The 23,266-nt window shown below is 40.9% G+C and overlaps 1 protein-coding gene across 2 annotated transcripts in view; it reads left to right on the top strand.

Annotated features, from left to right (window-relative positions):
• The first annotated feature begins 22,606 nt into the window (after positions 1-22,606).
• TBC1D22B (TBC1 domain family member 22B) overlaps positions 22,607-23,266 on the top strand; it is an 81,190-nt gene continuing 80,530 nt past the window's right edge. For both annotated transcript variants that reach the window (XM_037063277.1, XM_037063276.1), the window contains exon 1: positions 22,607-22,810. In XM_037063277.1, coding sequence (XP_036919172.1) covers positions 22,755-22,810 — 56 coding nt within the window. In that variant the 5' untranslated portion in view covers positions 22,607-22,754. The remainder of the gene's footprint in view (positions 22,811-23,266) is intronic.

Raw genomic sequence — 23,266 nt, 5'->3', positions numbered from 1 at the left:
TTCCACATCTCTGCATCTCCATGCCTCTCCACACATCTCTGTATCTCTGTTTCTCCTATCCATCTATATGAATGTGGTTTCATCAATTCCTTGGTTGTCAGACTTCCATACCACTCAATTTTCTGATAATTCTGGGTGATATTTGTTTTGTAGTCTAGTTGTAATTTTGCTGTGGTTGTGCAAGAAGGCAAACCGTGTTTACCTACACCTCCACCTTAACCAGAAGTTCTGGTGTAGGTTTCTTTAATACAGTAATTACTTAACTTCAGAAATAGTTAAAGCTGGCATCCAGGAAAGACAGGCTGATAACTCTATCCTATTCTAAACCAAGAGCTAAGTGTTATCATAAAAAGTAGTTGGTGATAGTGTTAAGTCTTTTTCATTTATTTTTCAAATTTTCTGAAAATGATACATTATTTCAAATATTACAACTGTTTTCAATTAAAGATATCTCTATGTGAATTTTAAAATAAATGATAATAGAAAAACTTTTAAAAATTAATATAACAAAATACAGTATTGTGAAAGAAAAAGTTGATTTTCATTCTTCTACTTCACTTAAACATCACCCTTTTGAACTCAATAATAAGTGTAAAATGTTTATTTAACAACATTCTTTGTTTTCGGGGCTTGAACTAAACTTTTATTTTACTCAGGAAGGTCTTGTTTGACAATCTGCTGATCAGTGTAGTCCTTTCTGAGTGAGCCATGCTTAGGGTAGGCATGGGCATATGTATTTTTTTTTTTTTTGAAGTACTGCACTCCCAGGTTCAATCCCAGTGTTGGAGGAATGAGTTAGTCATGTTGTGAGCCATCAAGGGCATTCTGAAAGTGCAAGGGGAGAAAGGGATTACAGACAATTTTAAGGAGAGTGTCAAGGTTGAGAACAGCAAATTTTCAAATCAAATGGCCAGAGTTCAAAACTTGGACTCCCTATTTTCTGTTTATTTATCCACAGCAGGCCTCAGCTTTCACATCTTTAAATTGGGTGTACTATTACCCAGCAATAAAAAGGTATGAAATCTTGTCATTTACAATAACATGAATGGGTCCAGAGGTATTATGCTAAGTGAAATAAGTCAGGCAGAGAGAAAGAAAATACTGTATGATTTCACTTGCATGTGAAATCTAAAAAAACAAAACTAATGAATAAGCAAAACAAGATAGAAACAGAGCCATAAATATAAAGAACAAACTGATAGTTGCCGAAAGGGACAAGGGTGGGGGAATGGATGAAATAAACTATTTTTTAAAAAAGAACAGATAAGACAAATAGAAAGCAAATAGTAAGGCAGCAAGATGGTAGATTTAAATTCAATGATATCAATAATTACATAAAGTGTAAATGTTCTGAACATGCCACTTAAAATAACAAGATGCCAAATAGAATTTTAAAAATACCAAACCCACTTTAAATATAGAGATACAAATAGATTAAAGTACAAAAATGGGATAAAATATTATATGCAAAAACTAATACAAAGAAAGCTGGACTGGCTTTATTAAGATAAAAAATAAGTGTATTTAGGAGAGATATTACCAGAGATGAAGTTGTATATTTTGTAGTAATAAAGAGGTCAAATTATCAAAAGGAAATACCAATCTTAATTTGATAGCAGAATTTTAAAAAATAAAAATAAATTGGGTGTACCAGTTACTATGTTTTACTAATTTCATAATCTGCATATCAAAATACCACTTCAACACTTAGTTGCATAAGACAACCATTTATTATGCACATGGATTTTATGGGTGAGGACTTTATACACAACAGAGGGGGTTAACTTAACACTGTGTGATGACGGATGACTTATCACCACTCAGGAATTTTGGGGCCCTTTCCTGGAAGGAAAGGCACTTGTCTGTCAGTTGCTGCTGGCCCAGCTGGGGGCCTCAGTTCCTCTCCATATAGGATTGTCATGTGGTCTCTTCATGGGGGTTCATGGCTTTCCCAGAGCAAATGTCCCCGAGAGAGTGAGTCAGTGGAAGCTATATTGCCTTTCCCTAATTTCTCCTGAGAAGTCCCACCACATCGCTTTTATTGCAGTTCTTTTTTAAAATTTATTTTTATTTTTTAAAGATTTCATTTATTTATTTATTTTTAATTTTTATTATATTTTTATTTATTTTTAATTTTTTAAAAATATATTTTATTGATTATGCCAATACAGTTGTCCCATTCCCCCTTTCACTCCCCTCCACCCTGCATACCCCTCCCCCCATTCCCCCCCTTTCATTCATGTCTATGTGTCACAAGTTCTTTAGATTCTCTATTTTCCATAGTATTCCTGCCCTCCCCCCTGTCTATTTTCTACCTACCGTCTATGCTACTTATTCTCTGCACCTTCTCCCCCCTTCTCCTCCTTCCACTCCCCTGTTGCTAACCCTCCATGTGATCTCCATTTCTATGGTTCTGCTCCCGATCCAGCTGTCCTCTTAGTTTGCTTTTGTTTTAGATGTGGTTGTTAATAACTGTGAGTTTGCTGTCCTTTCACTGTTCATATTTTTTATCTTCTTTTTCTTAGATAAGTCCCCTTAACATTTCATATAATAAGGGCTTGGTGATGATGAACTCCTTGAATTTGACCTTATCTGAGAAGTGCTTTATCGGCCCTTCCATTCTAAATAAAAGCTTTGCTGAATAGAGCAATCTTGGATGTAGGTCTTTGGATTTCATGACTTGGAATACTTCTTTCCAGTCCCTTCTTGCCTGTAAGGTCTCTTTTGAGAAATCCACTGACAGTCTGATGGGAACTCCTTTGTAGATGACTATCCCCTTATTTCTTGCTGCTTCTAGGATTCTCTCCTTCATTTTAATCTTGGCTAATGTAATGATGTGCCTTGGTGTGTTCCTTCTTGGGTCCAACTTCTTTGGGACTCTCTGAGCTTCCTGGATTTCCTGGAAGTCTATGTCCTTTGCCAGACCGGGGAAGTTCTCCTTAATTATTTGTTCAAATAAGTTTTACACTTGTGGCTGTTCCTCTTCCCCTTCTGGTACCCCTATAATTGGAATGTTGGAATGTTTAAAGATGTCCTGGAGGTTCCTAAGCCTCTCCTCATCGTTTTGAATTCCTGTTTCTTCATTCTTTTCCATTTGGTCATTTTTTTCTTCCTTCTGGGCCACTCCCTTGATTTGAGTCTCAGTTTCATTTCCATCACTATTGGTTTCCTGTGCATTTCCCTTCATTTCAATTAGTTTAGCCTTCATTTGTTCCTCTAATTTGTTACTAAAATCAACCAGTTCTGTGAGCATCCTGATCACCAGTATTTTGAACTGTGCATCTGAAAGGCTGGCTATTTCTTGGTTGCTTAGAATTATAGGCTCTGGGGCTTTGAGCTGTTCTTGAACCATAATGTTTTGGTCTGTTTGCATCTTTTATGTATGAGAGGCAAAGCCTTACGTGTTCACCAGGGTGGGGCGACCCAGTCGCTGGGTTGTGATGCAGTCCAGCTGAATAGTTCATTGTTATCGGTCTTCTGTACAGTTCAATTTTCTGTGTTTTGGCTGCGTTTTTTTACTAAAACTTTGTTGTTTTTAAACTTAGTTGCGCGAGGAGGCACAGTGTTTCCACCTGCCTCCATCTTGGCCGGAAGTCTATTTTTTATTTATTTAATTTTAGAGAGAGGGGAAGGGAGATACAAAGAGAGGGAAAAAAAACATTGATGAGTGAGAAACATCAATTGGCTGCCTCTTGCAGGCCCTTGACCAGGGACCTGGCCTGCAAGCCAGGCATGTCCCTGGAGGGAATTGAATCAGTGACTTTTTGGTTTGTGGGCTGGTGCTCAACCCACTGAGCAACACCAGCCAAGGCTGCAGTTGATTCTGTAGTCACCAAGGCCAGCCCATATTCAAGGGGAGGACAATTAGATTCTGTCTTTTGTTAAAGAATTTGCTGAGGTGCCTGAGATTCTGGTTATTTCTGTGGTCGTGACTCAAGTTCCCATGTTTGCCAGATTGCTCAGAGAAGCAAAAATGATCTGTTAACGAAAAATAAAAGGTCTTTCAGAGAGGCAACATGTTAGGAACCGCTCTGCCTGGTTTCAGGAGTTGTTAACTGTCCCCCATGGCTAAGGCTGAGTGAGCGACCTCCGGAATGCAAGCCACTAAGGAGACAAAGCTTGTCTCTGCTTCATCTCCTAACCCCAATGCTTGGTCAGTTAGTCTATGACAGGTAAGAGCCCTCAGAGGGGGGGCAACCTAAGCCAGACATGATCACTTGGGAGGCCATCATGGAAGGACTCGAGGAGCTGCAACAAAGAGGGAGTGATGGACCCTCACACCCCCCCACACCCCTGCTGGTGATTCTGACATAGCCTGAGTCCCCATTTCTGTCTGGGAGAAGTGCTTCCTGGCTCTTATCCACTTAAGTCTAAAACCTATGATGGGGGAGGCAGTGCAACTGGGTGATCAGGGTCCAGGGTGATCAGGCATAAGAAAGAGTTCCTAAAAATCTTGTGAAGCCTGCTTTGCTAAGAGTGCTTTCATTCATATGATAAGGTTCAGAGCAGGAAATGAGTATGTCTCCCAAAGTTTTTGCAACCCCCTTACCTGACAGATATTGACTCAGACTAAGCCCTCAGATTTCTTTGAAATGCTATGTACTGTTTGATCCTTACTGCCCTGTATTTCTGTGTATTTCAACCCAATAAAAGCCATTGAGGAAGGGGCTCTTGGCCTTTCTCCTCTGGGAGATTGGCTACCTCTCCTCTCCAAGCAGATCATTTCTTGGTAGTTTCACTTTCATCCGTGGCAGATGGGGGGACTTCGTGGGCAAAGTTGCCCCCATAACAACAAGCATTTATTGAGATCAGTAAGAATAGCTACTTGGAACACACTAATTCAGGCAGAAGCCCAAAAAGTGTTCCAATTAAGAGACACAGGCAATGGTATTTATGAGAAAGGGAAGGGGAACAATTACATCAGTAGAAGGAAGGCATTTCTATTGGTGCAAATAACAACATAGCGATGGTAATTCTAACAAAGTTTTTAATTTTCAGTCCAGTAGTCATAATAACTGCTTTCACGTTATCTTTGTAAACAATTTTTTTTGCAAAGCATAAGGTTGTTTAGACCCAGTGCAAAGGTTATTTTGCCCTGTTTTAACATTCCAAAGATTTGAGGTGTAAGAAGTGCATGGTTCAGCTCCGTTTTAAAGTGGCTCTGTTTAGCCCTGGGTGGTATAGCTCAGTGGATTGAGCGCGGGCCTGTGAACCACACAATCGTGGTTCGATTCCCAGTCAAGGGCACCTGCCTGCGTTGCAGGTCAGTTCCCAGTTCCTGGCAGGGGATGCACGAGAGGCAACCATACATTGATATTTCTTTCCCTCTCTCCTTCCCTTCCCCTCTAAAGATAAATAAATAAAATCTTAAAAAATAAAGTGGCTCTGTTTATATTATTGTTTACAGATCGTAGCAAGGTCATACTCAACAATGAACTGACATTCTTTACCTCCCCTCCAATATTCTTCTAGTCTGAAACCACAGGTTCTTTATGTGCCTTTTGCTCATCATTGATTTGATGGTCAGCCTCTCTAGCAGTCCAGGGTAAAGAACTGAAAATGCAAGGAAATCATTTGTAAAGTGTGATTGCAAGTCTTGCAGAAGAGGCAGGATTTTATGTGACCACTGTAAATAATGTGAAAAACTGCTTGAGTCACAAGAAACTATTAGCAAACATGGATGTAAGAGTTAGAGCAGTTAATAACCAGAAAAGAAAAAATTTTAAGTATATAATCAGTATTTCAATAAAGAATGATTTGAAGATGAATAAACTGCTACATATTCACACAATGGGATTTTAAATAGTTGTTAGAATGACTGTAGCAACACACGACAATATGGATGAGAATTAGCAATACAATAATAAGTGGGAAAAAGTACCAAAAGAAGATAATACAGTTAGAAAACAACCATAAATATGTAATAAACATACATACACTTTTAGGACTACATATAGGTGTAATAAAGCTCTAAAACTCTATAAGGAAACTATAGAGATGAACTATCAGATGAACTTATACTTCTGGATGATGATCACCTTGGGCTAGGAGGACCATGAAATGGGTTGGATGGACAGTCAGATCTGAATTACTATCAAAATCCTCACTTTATTTTGGTGGAAGATTTGAGGATAGCTATAACATTATTAATAATAACTGATACTTAACTGGGAGTCCTAGCCACAGCAATCAGATAAGAAGAAGAAATAAACCCTGGCTGGTGTAGCTCAGTGGATTGAGCGTGTGCCTGCGAACCAAAGGATCACAGTTCGATTCCCAGTCAGGGCACATGCCTGGGTTACAGGCCAATTCCAGGCAGGGGATGTACAAGAGGCAACCATACATTGATATTTCTCTCCCTCTCTCCTTCCCTTCCCGTCTAAATATCTTTAAAGATAAGATAAAGATTTATTTAATCTTTAAATAAATAAAAAATATTTAAAAAAAGAAGAAGAAGAAATAAAAGGCATCCAATTAAAAAGGAAGAAGTAAAACTGTCATTATTTACAGATGACATGATACTGTATATATAGAACCCTGATATTCTACTAAAAAAATACTGGAACTGATAAATGAATCCAGTAAAGTAGCAGGTTACAAAATAAATATCCAGAAAGCAGTTGCATTCTTTTTTTTTTCTTTTCTTTTTTTAAAATATTTTATTTATTTATCTTTAGAGGGGAAGGGAAGGAGAGAAGGAGAGAAATATCACTGTAGGGTTGCCTCTGATGAGTCCCCTGCTGGGAACTGGCCTGCAACCCAGGCACGTGCCCTGACTGGGAATCGAACTGTGATCGTGTGGTTAGCAGGCCCTCGCTCAATCCGCTGAGCTACACCAGCCATGGCTTAAGCAGTTGCATTTCTATACATCAATAATGAACTATCAGAAAGGGAAACTAAGAAAACAATCCCATTTATAATTATACCAAAAAATACCTAGGAATACATCTAACCAAGGATGTAAAAGAGCTATATTCATAAAATTATAAGACACAAAAGACAGAAATTGAAGGATATACAAATAGGTGGAAGTATATACTGTGTTCATTGATAAGAAGAATTAACATCATTAATATGTCCATGGTACCCAAAGCAATCTATAGATTCAACACAATTCCTATCAGGAAACCAATGGTGGGTTTTACTATCGACTTCCAGTCAAGATGGTGACATAGGTAAACATGGCTCACCTCCTCGCACAACAACATCAAAACTATAACTAAAATATAGAACAACCATCACTCAGAACCATCAGAAATCAAGTGGAATGGAAGTCTGACTACTACAGAATTAGAGAAATCACATCTGTCCAAACTAGTAGGAGGGATAGAGACATGGAATGGGCTAGTTTCATACCCACATGAAACCATGGTGGACAAAAATTCAGAGGGATATCTAAAGCATCCCAGCCCCACATCAGGCCTCCCAGCCCAGGGTTCCAGTGCCAGAACTTTTTTTTTAACCCTTTAAGTATATTTGACTCCCCCCCCCCATCAAATATCATATTAGTTAGCCCTAGCCAGTGTGGCTCAGTTGGTAGGAACCTCGTCCTGTAGACCAAAAGGTTGTANTTTTTTAACCCTTTAAGTATATTTGACTTCCCCCCCCCCCCCATCAAATATCATATTAGTTAGCCCTAGCCAGTGTGGCTCAGTTGGTAGGAACCTCGTCCTGTAGACCAAAAGGTTGTAGGTTTGGTTCTCAGTCAGGGCACATCCTCGGGTTGCAGGTTTGATCCCTGGTTGGGGAGTGTGGAAGGCAACTGATGAATGTTTCTCTATGATATCGGTGTTTCTCTCTGTCTCCCTCTGTCTACCTTCCTTTCTCCTTTCCTCTCTCTTTAAAAGCAATGAAAATGTAGTATTTATTTATTGCTCAACAAATTACCTTAAATGTTAGAAGCTTATGATCACAGATATTTTTTGTGTTATAGTTTCTGGGAGTGGCTTAGCTGGGTGGTTCTGGCTTAGGCTGTCTCATGCAATGGCAGTCCAGCTGTTGGCTGAGCCTGCAGCCATCCCGATGCTCTGTGGGGAAGGAGATCCTCGCCCAAGCTCACTCATGTTGTTGATGGCAGGTAGTCTCAGTCTCCAGCTGGCTGTTGGTTAGATACCTCAGTTCCTCACCTTGCAGACCTTTCCATAGGCTATTTGAGTGTCTTCACAACACAGCACCTGGCATCCCTCAGGGCAAGTGATTCAAGAATAAGAGACCAAAATGGAAGCTGCAGTACATTTTACAACCCAATCACAGGTGTGATATCCATCATTTCAGGGGCATTCAGTTGGTCACACACTCTGGGGACTCTGGGGAGTGGACTACCCAAGAGTGTAAGTACAAGGAGACAGGGATCATTGAAGGTCAACTTGGAGGCTAGCTACCTGTTTTAGCATATATTTGCCACCATTTGGTATTATTATAAAATTATTTTCTACTTTGACTTATTCTTTCCATTTAAGCTACGAAGTAAGTAAAAACAATTTATATTTTAATTTTTGCATCTTAGTGATTATTCCTACGGTTGAATATTTCAAAAGTATTTGTTAACCAGTTTTATTGCCCCTTTTATGAGTTACATTCCTTACCTAATACGTTCATGTATTGGGACATCAGAGTTATTTTTCTTTTTTCTTTTTTTTTGCTTTTTCTTTTTAATGTGATTTGGTCATGGAACACAAGTTTATTTTTTCTTTTATCCATATGCATTTTTTTTTGCATTTTTACTGTTGCTCAAGTACAGTTGTCACTAATTCAAAAGAACCTATGCACCCCAATGTTCAGAGCAGCACAATTTATAACAGTCAAATGCTAGAAGCAACCTAAGTGCCAATCAGTAAATGAGTGAATCAAAAAATGATGGTACATTTACATAAAAGAATGCTATGCAGCAGAAAGAAGGAGCTCCTACCCTTCATGACAGCACAGATGAAACTAGAGAGCATTACGCTAAGTGAAATAAGCCAAGTGGTGAAAGACAAATATCATATGATCTCACCTATAAGTGGAACCTAATCTACAAAACAAACAAGCAAGTAAAACATAACCAGGACATTAGTGATTTTTTTCAATTTGTATGAGTTCCTTATATAATACAGGAATTTTTCTTTGTCAGAAAAGAAAAAAAAAACAGAAGCTCCTGTCTAGGTGAAGGGGAGTGTTGAGACCTTGAAGTTGTTCCACTGCTGATAGCCTCAAAGGCTGTGGCTTAGAGCTCAGTTTGTGTGTCCATGCAACTAACCCATTAGACATCCTGTCCCTCCAGGGCTTGGGAGTCAAACACAGGCCCCAAGATAGGCAGAACCAGACACCTCTCCATTCCCTTAAGGACAGGGAAATCCCACTTACTTTTGGGGTTGGGATCCATTCCCTTCTCCCTCAACTTTTCAAGTCAATATCCCCCACCCACTCACACAATCTAGATCTCTGTCTTTGAGAGCCTAGATGGTCCAAAAACAAAAGTCTCTTAACTCTCTGAGGGGGGAAGAGATGGGCAGCCCTTTTAAACCTATAAAGAGAAAATGCCTGTAATGCATTGGTAGTGAATCAGAGAAACAAGCAGGGAAGCCAGCCCCAATTCTGAATAAGGTCATTCTGACAATAAATCACACTACTGCATACAAAAGCCTCATAATTTGACTCTGATCCAATTCTCCAGGAGCATCTCTGAGCATTCCTTCTCATATGCACAATGTTCTCACTTGTTCAAATATTTTTTTCTCCCCTTCTCCAGCCGGCTCACCCCTTTTTATCCCTTAAAGTCATCTGAATCTTCAAAAAGGTGTCAGGGCTCTAGGTTGACATCTGTAATTCCTTGGCCATTCTTTTGTGGTTATAAGCTGACTGTAATAGTGACTCACACCAGGATTCCAAGCAGGAGTGTGCCAGGAAGCTCTTCTCCTCGTTTGTCTCTTTCACAGGAAGGAAACTGCTTTCCAATACTCCCTAGAAATCTTCCCCTCATGGCTCATTGGTCAGAACTGCACCACAGAGATACCCAGAGCTGCAGGGAGTCTGGGGAAGTAAGTTCCCAGCAAAGCTGAGCAAGACTGCCTCACTGGTTTAGACAAATTATGATTTATTTATGCCCAGACTGAAAATACAGTTGCCTTACCTCTCTAAAAAATGATTCTCCTTAACAAGGAAGGAGGAAGGAAATGGCTACCAAAAGTTTATGGTAGATAAACAATTATGTTCCATTAATTATCCCTTCTGCTTCATTAACATTGCAGGAACTACTACTATCTGCCCCTTCTTCCACAGAAGCAGAATTATTAGATATACAGATGGTTGGCCAGAATGTTTGCCTTTTCCAGACTCCCTTGCAGCTAAGTGTAGCTACATTACCAATTTCTAAGAATGGGTTGGAAGGGGAAGAAATAAATGTAACCCCTGAGTAGTATGTAGAAAGTCATATCCTTCCTTCCCCTCATCTTGATGGCAGAAATGTGGATGTGGTGGGGAACTATTTTGAACCAACTGGGCAAGGACATGATGAAACATAGAGACAAGGTGTCTAGGCTCCTGAAAGTTTCACAGAGCAGAGCTTCCAGGCTAGTTTAGCTTCTACATGAGAAAAACTGTAAACTTCTATCATGTTTAAAACACTGTTATTTTGCAGACACACTTGTATCTTAATACATACAACTCCTTCCAATGCTCTGACTATAAGCATGCTCAAGTTTCTCCCACCTCAAATAATCTCTCCCTTGACCTTATATGTTTCTTCTAATTTGCAGTCAGTCTTTCTCTGTGTTAGAGCAAACAACAAATATTGACTCCTGGCTGATTTAAGCAGAAAAGGCAGCTCATAGGCTTTCTGAAAGAGCTACAGACACATTAGTTATCTGTTGCCACAGTAATGCCACATAAACAACAAGAAAACCTCAGTGGCATTTCACATGAACAGTATTTAATTCACAAGTCTGTGGGGTTCAGCTTATGTGGGGCTGTACTGAGCTGGGTTAATCTCAGCTGGACTCACTTGAGTGTCTGGGGTCAACTGTTGGTTGGCTAGAGAGCTCTGTTGATTTTGGCTGAGCTCATTCATATGTCTGAAGCTCAGCTCGCTGTTGGCTGACTAGGATGGTCCCAGCTGGGATAACTCAGGGAGACTTGGCGTAGTGCCACATGACTCTCATCATCCAACAGGATAGCCAAGACATGTTCTAATGGCAATGGCAGAGGACAACAGTGAAGGTGCTATGCACCTGTTTCCCCAAAATTCATATGTGGAAAACCTAATGCCGAAGGTTATGGTATTGGAAAGTGGGGCCTTTGGGAATTGATTAGGTCACAAGGGTGGAGCCCTCATGAATGAAATTAGTGTCCTTATAAAAGAGGCCCCAGAGAGATTTCTTGCTCCTTCTACCATGTGAGGACATAGTGAGAAGTCAGCAGTCTGCAACCCGGAAGAAAGCCTTTACCAGAACTCAACCATGCTGGCATCCTGATCTTGGACTTCCAGCCTCCAGATATGTGAGAAATACATTTCTGTTGTTTACAAGCCCCCAGTGGTATTTTGTTGCAGCAGCCCAGACGCACTAAGACAAAGAAAAGCCCAATCACACAAGTGCTTTCAACCACTGCTTGTGTAAACAAACAGATGTTTGCCAATATCCATTGTCCAAAGCGAGTCACAAGGGTGAGTCCAGAGTCAGTATGGGAAGGTCTGACAAGATATCATGGATTCAGGGAGAGGTGAAGAATTGAGGCCGTTAATGCACTCAGTCTACCATACCACATTCAGAGGTTTTGCTTACAGGGTAGTAGCCAACATGACACCACAGAGCTGGGCCACTGAAGACACTGTTACTGCCACTGATGAGCATATGACACCATAGTTAAACCACAAGACCTTCCAGGACCAGACCCTGGGTGTTGCTCCACGAAGGGTACTGCCCACCAAAGGAATGCATTTTTTCTTCCTGCTTCTGCTTCTTTGAATTACAAGCTCCTTCTGATTCAAAGTCTAGGTTGAGCAGATTTTATTAGCAAGTCTATGACAAATGCATGTGACTTAGTTCACAAGGAAGAATGAGAAAGTGAGGGAAGAGCTGGTATTTTTAGCTACAATACTGGGAGGTGGGCTCCTTCCCCCCACAAAGTTTCAGAGTGGAAAGTCGTTCATACATGGGAGAGGGACTTATGCTATGGGCAGCTAAAAAGCCAAAGCAGAACAAGGAGGAGGAGGAGGAAGAGAAAGAGGAATATATCTCTCATCCTCTTCACAGCTAAACTTAAATACTCCTAGCTCACTTCTGCAGTAACTAGTTATTGGTACACTAATAATGAAAAATTCAGTGGTTTACAACCACAAGCATCTGTTTTTCTCACTCATGCTTCAGGCTGAAGGATGGTTGGTTGCAGGCTTTAGTTGGGTGTTTTCTTCATGTATCTCTTGTCCTCCCTGGACCAGCAGCTCTCCAGGGTTTGTTTTTCCCATGGTGAATGGTAGGAGTGCAAGAGAATCAGTGGGTGATGCCTTAAAGACACATCACTTTTGCTCACATTCCATTGGCCAGCAGAAGTCTAGCAGGAGAATACACTCTGTCTACTTTCATCTACTGCAAGGTTTTGTGGAAAGAGGGAGTGAAGAAGTGGAAAGAATGTTCCAGTCAATCACAACTCTTCATCTGGCTTCTGACCCTGCTGAGCCACCTGGGTCAACAATAACCCAACAACTGCCATAGCAAACGGAGTTTTCAGAGGATGAGGAGGCAGATGTGTGCCATGTAATGTAATCAATACCTTTCAGGCCATGATTAGGAGTTTGTATTTCATTCTAAGGGTAGAGAAAACTATTTAATGATTGTGTGACCACAGTGGTCTTTTTACAATGCAGATCTTGTCATTCATGTCAGTGAATGTCATGACATTCATGTCATCAATGTCAGTCACATTCATACCCCTACTAAACTTTCAATGAATGTCCCATTGCCTAAAGGAAAAGGTAACACAATCCTCATATGACATCAGAAGTCCAGCATGACAGGCCCTGCTCCAATATCTGCTGTCACTGAATCTCTTTCCTTACACTCTTTGTTCTACCATGTAGACCTGCTTATGGTTTATTTTATTTTGGATTCTCCCAGAAGCTGATCCTGAGACAAAGGTTTGGGTGCAAGAAGTTTATTCGGGAGGTGATGGAAACACTAGTAGGGAAGAGGTGGAAAGTGATACGGGAAAGGAAGGCAGCCCATAAAGGGTGAGCTATTAAGCCAACAATCACAGTGGATAACAGGAACTTAATGCTTAAAGAAACTCTGGGGAACACATGCGTCAGAATTATCCCATCCGAGGGGTGAAGGAGCTAAGGCATTTATACACTGACTTCTCAGAGTCATTGGTTAGGGCCAGCTTCCAGGAGAAATTAGGTTTGGGGCACTTCTAGCACGACATTAAGTGGGGGAAGTATGGCTTTCTGCAGTTCTGGGGATTGGGGGAAGAGCCTTGTGGCAAAGGGAGCACACGGAGAGGTCGAGGGATATGGGTGAGGCACTGACAGCATCTCCTATGTGGTTTCTCAAATATATCTTCTCTTGTCAACTCCCACATTTCCATAAATGTTTCAGCTTTCTGCCTAGGATGCTTTTTCCTCTCTGTCTACCTGGTAAATTCCTGCTCATATTTCAAACCTTTCCCAGCTTCCTAAATAGAGGACCATGCCTCACTCTTGTTTTCTAAGGATGCAATAAACACCTCTATTTTTTATCACTTGTCATATTGCTTTACTTATTAGCCTGACTTCCCTACTAGATATTATACTTGTTGAGGACAGGGGCTGCAAGTTGACAGTTAACATAGTTTGGCACCTGGAATATAATAGATGCTCAATAAATACTAGTTAGATTGAAGCATCAATTTCTATCTACAGTGTATTAGTGACCTGATGAAGTGCCTCAACATGAGGTGAAATCATAACAGTTTTTATGCTCCTTTACCATCTCCAGGTATTCCTTTTCCTTCATTCAGCCAGTATCCTGCTCTTCTTGCTCCTTATCCTAGTATCAAAATCTGCTCCTAGACACTTTTTTTTTAATATCAAAGGAGCACAAAACCAAAAGATAGGAAACCTGGGTTCCTGTTGATCTTTGCTACTGACTAGCTTGAGGGTCCTTGGGCAAGTTTTAAACCTCCCTGAGCTTTAGACTCCTCATTTGTAAAACGACCTTGAATTTCCCTGCCAATTATTAAGAGTTTCTGCAAGAATATCTCTAGAAGGATGACACACAGCAACAGTGAAGGGAAAATGGGTGGCTATGGGCCAAGGATGTGAGGAAGACCAATTTTCTCTTTATAGCTTATATTAGTTTCCGAGGACTGATGCAACAAATTGCTGCAAATTTGGTGGCATAAAACAATAGAAATTTGTTCTCTCACAGTTGCAGAAGCTGGAATACTAAAATAAAACTATTGGCTGGCCTTGGCTGGTGTGGCTCAGTGGATTGAGCAAGGGCCTGTGAAGCAGGGGTCGCCAGTTTGATTCCAAGTCAGGGTACACACCTGGGTTGTGGGCCGGGTCCCCAGTAGGGGATACATGAGAGGCAACCACACACTGATGTTTCTCTCCTGCTTTCTCCTTCCCTTCCCCTCTCTCTAAAAATAAATAAACAAAATATTAAAAACAAAAACTGTTGGCAGGGTTGCATTCCCTCTGAAGGCTTTTGGGAAGAATCTTTGTTGGCTTTTTCCGGGTTCTGGTGGCTTCGGACATTCCTTGACTGTGGCTTCATCACTCCAGTCTCTGCCTTCATGGTCACCTTGCCTCCTCCTCCTCTATGTGTGTCTTCTCTCTTATAAGGACACCTATTACTGGACTTATAGCCCAACTGAATAAAACAGGAATTTTATCTCAAAATTCTTAGCTTAATTGTATCTGCAAAGCGGCTTTTTCCAAATAAGGTAATATTCACAAATTTCAGGGATCTGGATGTGAAGGTATCTTTTTTTCCTAGATTTTATTTATTTGTTTTTAGAGGAAGGAAGGGAGGGAGAAAGAGAGAGTGAGAAACATCAGTATGAGAGACAAAAATCTATCAGTTGTCTCTCATACGCATCCTGACTGGGGACCGAAACCGTAACCCAGGCATGTGCCCTGACCAGAAATCAAACCTGGTGACGTTTCACTTTGCAGGACAATACCCAACCAACTTTGCCACACTGATCAGGGCTGGATAGAGACATATCTTTTTTGGGAGAGGTGTTACCATTCAACCTACTACATACCTATTTGTATATTTTGAATTAGTACCATGTACAAATTTATGAAGGAAAGGAAGGAAAGAAAGACTCATGTGACTGAACAGGATTCAAGTTTCTACTTTTCTTTCTCGTTGAACACAATTTTGTTCTTATAGAATCTGGCTTTGAAATATCCCCTCCCACCCCAATGTTTATTTACTGTTGAAATCATGTTCTAGGAAATGAAGATGGAATGCTCACCCCATAGGTGTGGAAAAGAAAAGTAGTAAAACCACTTTGAGAAATAACTGCGTACTATTTTGCAAAGTTGAACACATGCATATACTCCAGACCAGGAATTCCACTCCTACATCAGTATCCTAGAGAAACGTTTCTACCTGTTCACTTGGTAAGGAAACATGGACCTGAATGTTCATAGAAGCAGAGTTCCCAGTAGCACAAAATGTGAAACAACCAAATGCCCATTAGCAGTAACACAGATAAACTGTGCTATTTACACAATGGAATATTATATAGCAGTGAAAATGAATGAACTATAGCTATACTCATTGACATGATTAAGTCTTAACACCATACTGTTGTCTAAAAGAAATAAGCAACAGAAGAATAGAGACAATACAATATTATTAATATAAGTGATTTATTACTTATGGTTACAAACATAGCTGAAAAGCATAAAGAAAACAAGAGGATGAGTAACATAAAGTTCTGCATAGTGATTACATCTGAGTTGGGGAGAAAAGGCAATGCCCAGAGGAAGGAACCTCCCAGAGGCTCCTAAAGTGCTGGTGATGCCCTATTGTATCATGTGAGGTACAGGTACACGGGTGCCAATGTTGTTATTATTCATTGACTGTGCATATTAGCTTTGTTCTTTATCTTTTTTAAAAGTTTTATTAAATTTATTGGGGTGACACTGGTTAATAGGATCATTAACCATCCATAATAATGATCCATAATAGGATCATTCCAAGCACACAGTCCTATGACAAATGATCTGTACATTGCACTGTGTGCCCCACCACCCAAAGTCAAATCACCTTCCATCACCACGTGTGGCTGTACATATTAGTTTTATATAATATTTAGTTGTGTATGATATATGTCACATCCCGTGAGAAAAAACTACTATAGGCTAAGGATATAGAGCAATAGAAACACTCACTAATTGCCGTGAAGATGAATATTAGTGGGAAAAAAACATTTTGGAGGGCATTTTGCAGTATCTTGTACAGTGGAAGTTATGTATATTCTGTGACCTAGGAATGCCTCTCCTTGGTATTCCTGGGTGCCTTTAAATAGTGGTTTTCAAACTTATAAAAAAAACCTCTTATTAAGAAATATACTTGCCCTGGCCCCTGTGGCTCAGTGGTTGGAGCATTTTCCCACAAACCAAAAGGTCACAGGTTTGATTCCTGGTCAGGACACATGCCTAGGTTGCAGGTTCACTCCCCAGTAAGGGCACAGAGGAGAGGCAACTGGTTGATGTTTCTCTCTCGCATCAATGTTTCTCTTCCTCTCTCTCTCCCTTTCACTCTCTCTAAAATCAATAAGCGTGTCCTTGGGTGAGGATAAAAAAAAGAAATATACATTACAACCAGGCACACACACACAAACACACAATGTATATGTGTGTATAAAGTTGACACTAAAAATTTCCAGAACAATGCTTATCCACATTACATGCAACAACACTGTAATCTTGTCCTAATCCTGCCTATGCTATAATGGAAGGTACCAGCCTTTAAATTTATTTCAATTCTCCAATAGTTGACAAACTGTATTTTGAAAAAGGCTGCATTTTCCCATGGTGATGTATAAAAGAATGTTAACTGAGAACTGTTTGAAATAAAAATAACTGGATGCAACAATCAAGGTCTATTCACACAGCAGAGCATGGCATTGCCTTTGAGCCGAGCAAACGAGAGCTCTGTGTATCCACAGAATGCTGAGTGCAAAAAGCCAGTTGCTGAAGCATATGTACCGTGTGATGCTATTTTAAAGTTTCAAAACATGGAAAACATGTTGTTTATGGGTATACACATATGTCGTAAAAGTCTACAACACACATGAGAATGTTGAGCACATAAATTAGGCTGGAGGCTTCCACTGGAGAGTGGGAAGAGAAGGGGACCAAGGAGGGGCATAGGGGCCAATTGCATCATAAGGTTTTCTGTTTCTTAATCTTGCTCTTATATGTTATTTATTCTTCATTCTTTAGGGGTTGGCAAACTACCAGCTATGAGATTTGAGCCAACTCTGTTTTTGTATGGCCTATTAGCTGGTAATTTTTTTTACATATTTTAATTGTTGAAAAAAATTAAAAGAATAATATTTCATGAGATGTGAAAACTACAACATAAAATTTTCATGCCCACCAGCAATGTTTCATTGGATCACGGCCACGCCAGTTTATGTTCATATTGTCTATGGTTGCTTTCATGCTACAACAGCAGAGTTGAGTAGTTGTAAAAGAGATTTTATAGCTTGCAAAGCTGACAATACTTATAATCTGACCCTGTATAGAAAAAAATTGACAGCCCCTGGTTTATTGTGTAGTATGTAGTTCATAATACTTAAAAAAATAGAGCAGTAGAGGAAAATTCCAGAACTAAAATGATGTATAATTCTACCATATAGCAAAATTTGCTAAATTTTTTCATGTTTTCGTCTTTGAGAAAACCCATGGATTTTTACTGAAATTAGGCAAAGCCACTGCGCATTCTGCTTCCCCACGCATACACCAGTTCGTAAACTTTGCTGGCATGCTATGTAGCGTTCACACTGACACATCCAATGGCATAGCAGGTTTGAGTTTACAAACCACACACCATAATTTGTATAACTACCTCTTCACGTTTAAATCTTTATATTCTTTTCATTCCCATTTATTATTGTTTATGAGGCAAGGAATATCTTTATACACAGAGCTTCACCCCTACTTTTGATTTATTTTCCTAGAATAAATTCCTTTAAAAAATTCTTAGTCTTCCCTCTGCCTGCCCACATCCCCAATTCTAACCACTTTCTCCTCTTCTCTTTACTCCAGTAACTTCTTTTTTAAAAGATTTTTATTTATTTATCTTTAGAGGGGAAGGGAAGAAGAGAGGGAGAGAAATATCAATGTATGGTTGCCTCTCATGTGTCCCCTGCGGGGAACTGGCCTGCAACCCAGGCATGTGCCCTGACTTGGAATTAAACCACAATCCTTTGGTTCACAGGCCCAAGCTCAATCCACTGAGCTACACCAGCCAGGACTACTCCAATAACTTCTTGCTTCGTCAGTCTTTTTGCTTCTCCTTTGCCTTCTATCATACAAGTGATCTATCTCACTTGGCTCTTTCTAGTGGTTGCTTAAGTATTGAAAAAGCTCTTTTGCTCTTAGATCCCAGCTTGACCCATCCCTTGGGTGGTCAAACATTCTGCAGTGCGCTGTGAGAGCTGTTTCTTGCTTAATTTCCTAATTCTTTCTCTCACCACAGGGTCCACTCCACTCCTTTGCTGAGGTTAAAGTCCGCCAGTAACTAAGTAACTGTTGGTAACTAAGTCCGAAGGCTTTTTTTCTTGATTTCTATCTTTCCCACCGAACTTCTGCTTTGAAATTTCCTCCCAACTGTACTTCAGGTGGTTCTTTCTTTTTCTGCATGTCTCAGGGCTCATCTCCTCCACAGAACCTTCTCTAAGAACTGGAATACACCCTCCTTTTTGGAGTCCAGTTCAAGCCGTACATAGCTTATCCTCTTCACTCGGCTGTGCTCTAATCTAAGTTGTTTTACTCTCCTTTGAATGAATATGAAGTTAAGGAAGGAAAAGTGGTAACTTGAAGGCAGGCAATATTGAGACTCTTCTACTTAAAGTTTAAAAATAATCAAGCCTTTGAGAAAAATTCAAGGATCACAGGCCATACTGTTCTAGCAACAGAAGATCTACCAACCGAGGTCCACAGACCAGCAGCATCAGTGTCATCCAGAGCTGGTTAGAAATGCAGAAATAGGCTCTGCCCCAGCCATACTGAGTCAGAATATAGGCTTTTAATGTGACATCCAGGTGACTGACAGGTACATTAAAGTATGAGAATCACTAGTCTAGGGATCCAGTAAATGCCTCCCTCAACAGCCTCCATCAAAGGTACTCCAACAACCCCTTGTGGACCTCAAACCGATGAAGTTTACCTCTAGTGAGTCAGAGTTTGGTGTGAGGGTGACTTGGCTGCCACAGCTAACACCCCTTTGATAAGCAGGGTTGATTCTATTGATCTCCTGGCCAGGTGGGTGGCTTCCCTCCCTCATCATTCCAGGTACAGATTCATTCCTCTAAAGCTGCAAAGGGGTTCGAAAAAAACAATCTTTCCCAAGAGAGGAAGACTATTCTTCAACTAAGTATAAGGCAAGCTTATAGAATCTTTGGTAAAGTGGATACATCCTCCTGGGGGCTGGAAAACATTTTCTATCATCTTTTCCAACAAGAAATGGGTAGGAACAACCAAGAACCAAAAGACAACAATAGTTTATATTCTTCATTCTCTCATTCAATAAATATCAAGTACTTACCATATGCCAAGCACTACTCTAGGTGCTGGGGTTACAGCAGAAAACAAAACAGACAAAATCCCTGCCTTCGTGAAGTTTACATTCTAGGGGATGAAGATGGACAACACACAAGTATGTAATACAGCAGGCAGTGATAGTGCTTAAAAAACAAAACCCAGAGTGGCAGAGCCCACTATTTAAGGTAGGTGGTCAGGGAAGAACTCCCCAAGGTGAGGACATTTGGAAATGTACCTGAATAAAATGAAATCACCCAGATATCAGGGGAAGAGAATTCCAAGGAAAGGAAATGGCTAATTCCAAGGAGAGGTAGGAACATGCTTGAAGAGCTTAAGAAACAGCAAAAAAGGCCAATGTGCATGGTTGGAACAGACAGATTAAGCAACAAAGAGACTGGAAACACATCGTGTAGGGTCTTTAAGCAGCTTGAATTTTATGCCAAGTATGATAGAGCCACTTCAAGGTACTGGGCCGATAGAAGCGAAATAATCTGACTGACAATTTAAAAGGCTCTCTCTGGCTGTGGCATGGGGAATAGACTGTAAGTAGGCAGGAGTGGAAGCAGAGACGCCAAATAGCAGGTTGCTACAAGAATGCTGGCTGGTTTAGATTTGGGCAGTCATAGTGGTGGCGGTAAGAAAGGTCCCAGCAATTTCAACTTCCCCAATAAAGATGATTTAATAAGTTATTACCAGATGACTGAAGTGAATTTTTTAAATTTTGGATGGGAAACTGGCTTTGATACAGAAAACAAAGAATAGAAATAATAGGGCTTCTTTGGGTTGAACAATGTTAACAACATTTCTAGGAGATCTGTGTTACTTAATGCTTCATAAACAATTAAGAAAAGGAACACTGAGACATTTCTGGATATACAAATCACACTCTGCTTTCCACATGTGAAATAACAAGTTAATAGGAAGCTTTTCTGGAAAATTTCTAAATCTATGTGAGAGGCTGGAAAGTGACATGTGACTTGCCACATAGACAAGTGTTAAGACGGCTCACATCGGGGAGACAACTCAGATGATACCTTTAAGAAAATGAACTCTGAACTGCCAGTTGCAACCAAGGAAAGGGATCTAGAAGCCGCTATAAATTATTCCTTTAAGATATCAGCTCTTGTAAAGCCCAAAATGCCAGCAGAAGTTTTGTCTGTCCAGAATAAAGATAAAATATCAGCTTCAACAAAACCTCAGGAAAACCCTCTTGGAGTTCATTGCTGGCCACTGCACTGTAAGAAAAAGAATAGCTAGCCCTGGCCACTGTAGCTCAGTGGATTGAGTGCAGGCCTGCGAACCACACGATTGAGGTTCGATTCCCAGTCAGGGCACATGCCTAGGTTGCAGGCCAGTTCCCAGCAGGGGATGCATGAGAGGCAACCACACATTGATACTTCTCTCCTTCCCTTCCCCTCTAAAGATAAGTAAATTAAAAATCTTTAAAAAAAGAAAGAAAAAGAATAGCTAAAGAAAGGCAGCTAAAATGATTTTTTAAAAAGATAATATTAAAAGGAAAGAGGGGTTCTTATTTGATGGATTAAATGCCCATAAAAGTGGTCTACCTGAGACAAGATAAGATGAAAGCATGAAAGGTCCAGAGAAAGTAAAAATAGCCCTTCTTATACAATCCCATGATTGTGAAGTCAGGGTGCAAAAGAAGCTTGAAAATGGGAGCAATGTCTATGTAGCAAGAGACGACTAGAGGGCATATAAAAAAAGGTTGTTCTTTAGACAGGTGGTCCTTTATTATTCTCCAGTATATAAAAGGACATGTGGTAGCAGTAAACAGCAGTGGGGGCCAACAAGTCCACCTCAACATCTCCTTTTTGGGATGAAAACTATTCTGGACTGGTGTGTGCTTCCTGACCTCCCCGTAATCGCTATGGTATACAACCACAGAAACTCAAAAAGAGAAAAAACAAACAAACCCACAGTCAAGACATTCAAAGGATTCAAAATACTCACATTACATCTCATTCTGAGTCAAAAATGTATTAAAAATAAATTCAAGAGTGAAAGATTTATAATAGATTAATAAGATAAATTAAGTCTTTTGGGGGGTATATTCCTAATCTTTGTGATTCATGCCATGGAAATATATCATGTCCTTGCAAGAAACATTAATTGGTAGTTTCAATTGGATGAATAAAATAAGAACATTCCCTAAATATTGTTTGTCAGCATCTGGTTCTCATAGTCAGAAAGTGACAGTTATTGGTTGAAACGGATTCGATCGTTTCAATTTCACTCGCAGCACAAGTCCTTCATCAGTGTTCAGTTAGCAGAGGAAAGACTCTCATGAACCAACCCTTGCTCATGTGTTGAACAGTTACTGACCCTGGGCTATAGGATCCCTATTGTTCTTCCTTTCCAGATGTCAAACAAACAAACAAACAAACAAACAAAAAACCTGGGTCCTAATGAAAAGGGAAAGCAGAGGGTAATAACCAGTGTAGTTGAGTTAGGAGATCCTAGAAATGGGCTGCACACAACATATGGGACCTTGCTTTAAGGTCAAGATTTATGCATATAATACATATGTTCTTTTTCCAAAAAATATGAGAAGCGAGAACCTCCTCCCCCTCCTTCCCCCGCGCCCAAAGTAAACAGTACCCTTTACTCCTTCCCATTGATACTTCACCTGCTTTTTCCCCTCTCGTGGGGATGAGGAACTTTCAGCTCCGCCTCCCCGCTGTCCAAGCACCTCCTTCCCGGTCCACCTGTGTGCCCATCCCCTGACGTTGCTGTCCGGCTTCAGCGGCCTTCAGGGTTCCGGCTTCTAATTGGTTTGTCCGACCACGGCCTGGCAGCCCACCAATGACAGCGGCGCTGGATTGGGGCGGGAGGGGAGAAATGCCCACATCCAAGATGGCGCTTCCAGGATCTGGGAGCCGTTGACCGGGGGCCGGGAAGCGGCCTGGGTTGGCCTTCAGATTGCGGGGTCTGGGGGCGTCTCGCCGGGTACCCCCTGGCCCGCCTAGAAGGCCTTCCCTGGGCTAGAGCAATGGCCGCCGAGAACAGCAAACAATTTTGGAAAAGGAGCGCCAAGCTGCCGGGGAGGTGAGCCTAGGACGCCTAGGGTGGAAGAGGGGATTGGACAAACCCTTCAAGATCCAAAGCCCTAAATCCCGCGGGCCTGGGGCGCCACAAACCTCGGGGGGCTATTTTGGCCAACCTGGGCTGGGGGAGTTGGGACTGCTTGGTGGTGGCAGGGCAGTTGTTAGGCAGAGGAGCAGGCAGCAAGCTTTGGCAATGTCTGGGGGAGAGAGCGGGGTCTGAGGGCGTAGGTCTCGGGAGCGGCTGCTCTCAGCTGGAAGGTGGCCAGAGTCCGGGCGTGAGGGACAGTGGAGTTGAGTGAGTATCCAGTGTATGTCCTTGGTTAGGAGGGCCATCCCCAGAGCTGCCTCTCACTTTAAACATAACTCCCTCATGCAGGGTCTCCATCACGCACAGGTGGTTGTTTGCATGAGGATGGCCTCTTCCCTAGCTCCCCCAGCACAGTACCTAACGAATCTT

The sequence above is a fragment of the Sturnira hondurensis genome, unplaced genomic scaffold (assembly GCF_014824575.4).
Source record: "Sturnira hondurensis isolate 20B ecotype Veracruz unplaced genomic scaffold, ASM1482457v3 Scaffold0014430, whole genome shotgun sequence".
Lineage (NCBI taxonomy): Eukaryota > Metazoa > Chordata > Mammalia > Chiroptera > Phyllostomidae > Sturnira > Sturnira hondurensis.
The sequence above is the reverse complement of the archived record's forward strand: the minus strand, read 5'-3'. Positions and strand labels throughout refer to the sequence as shown.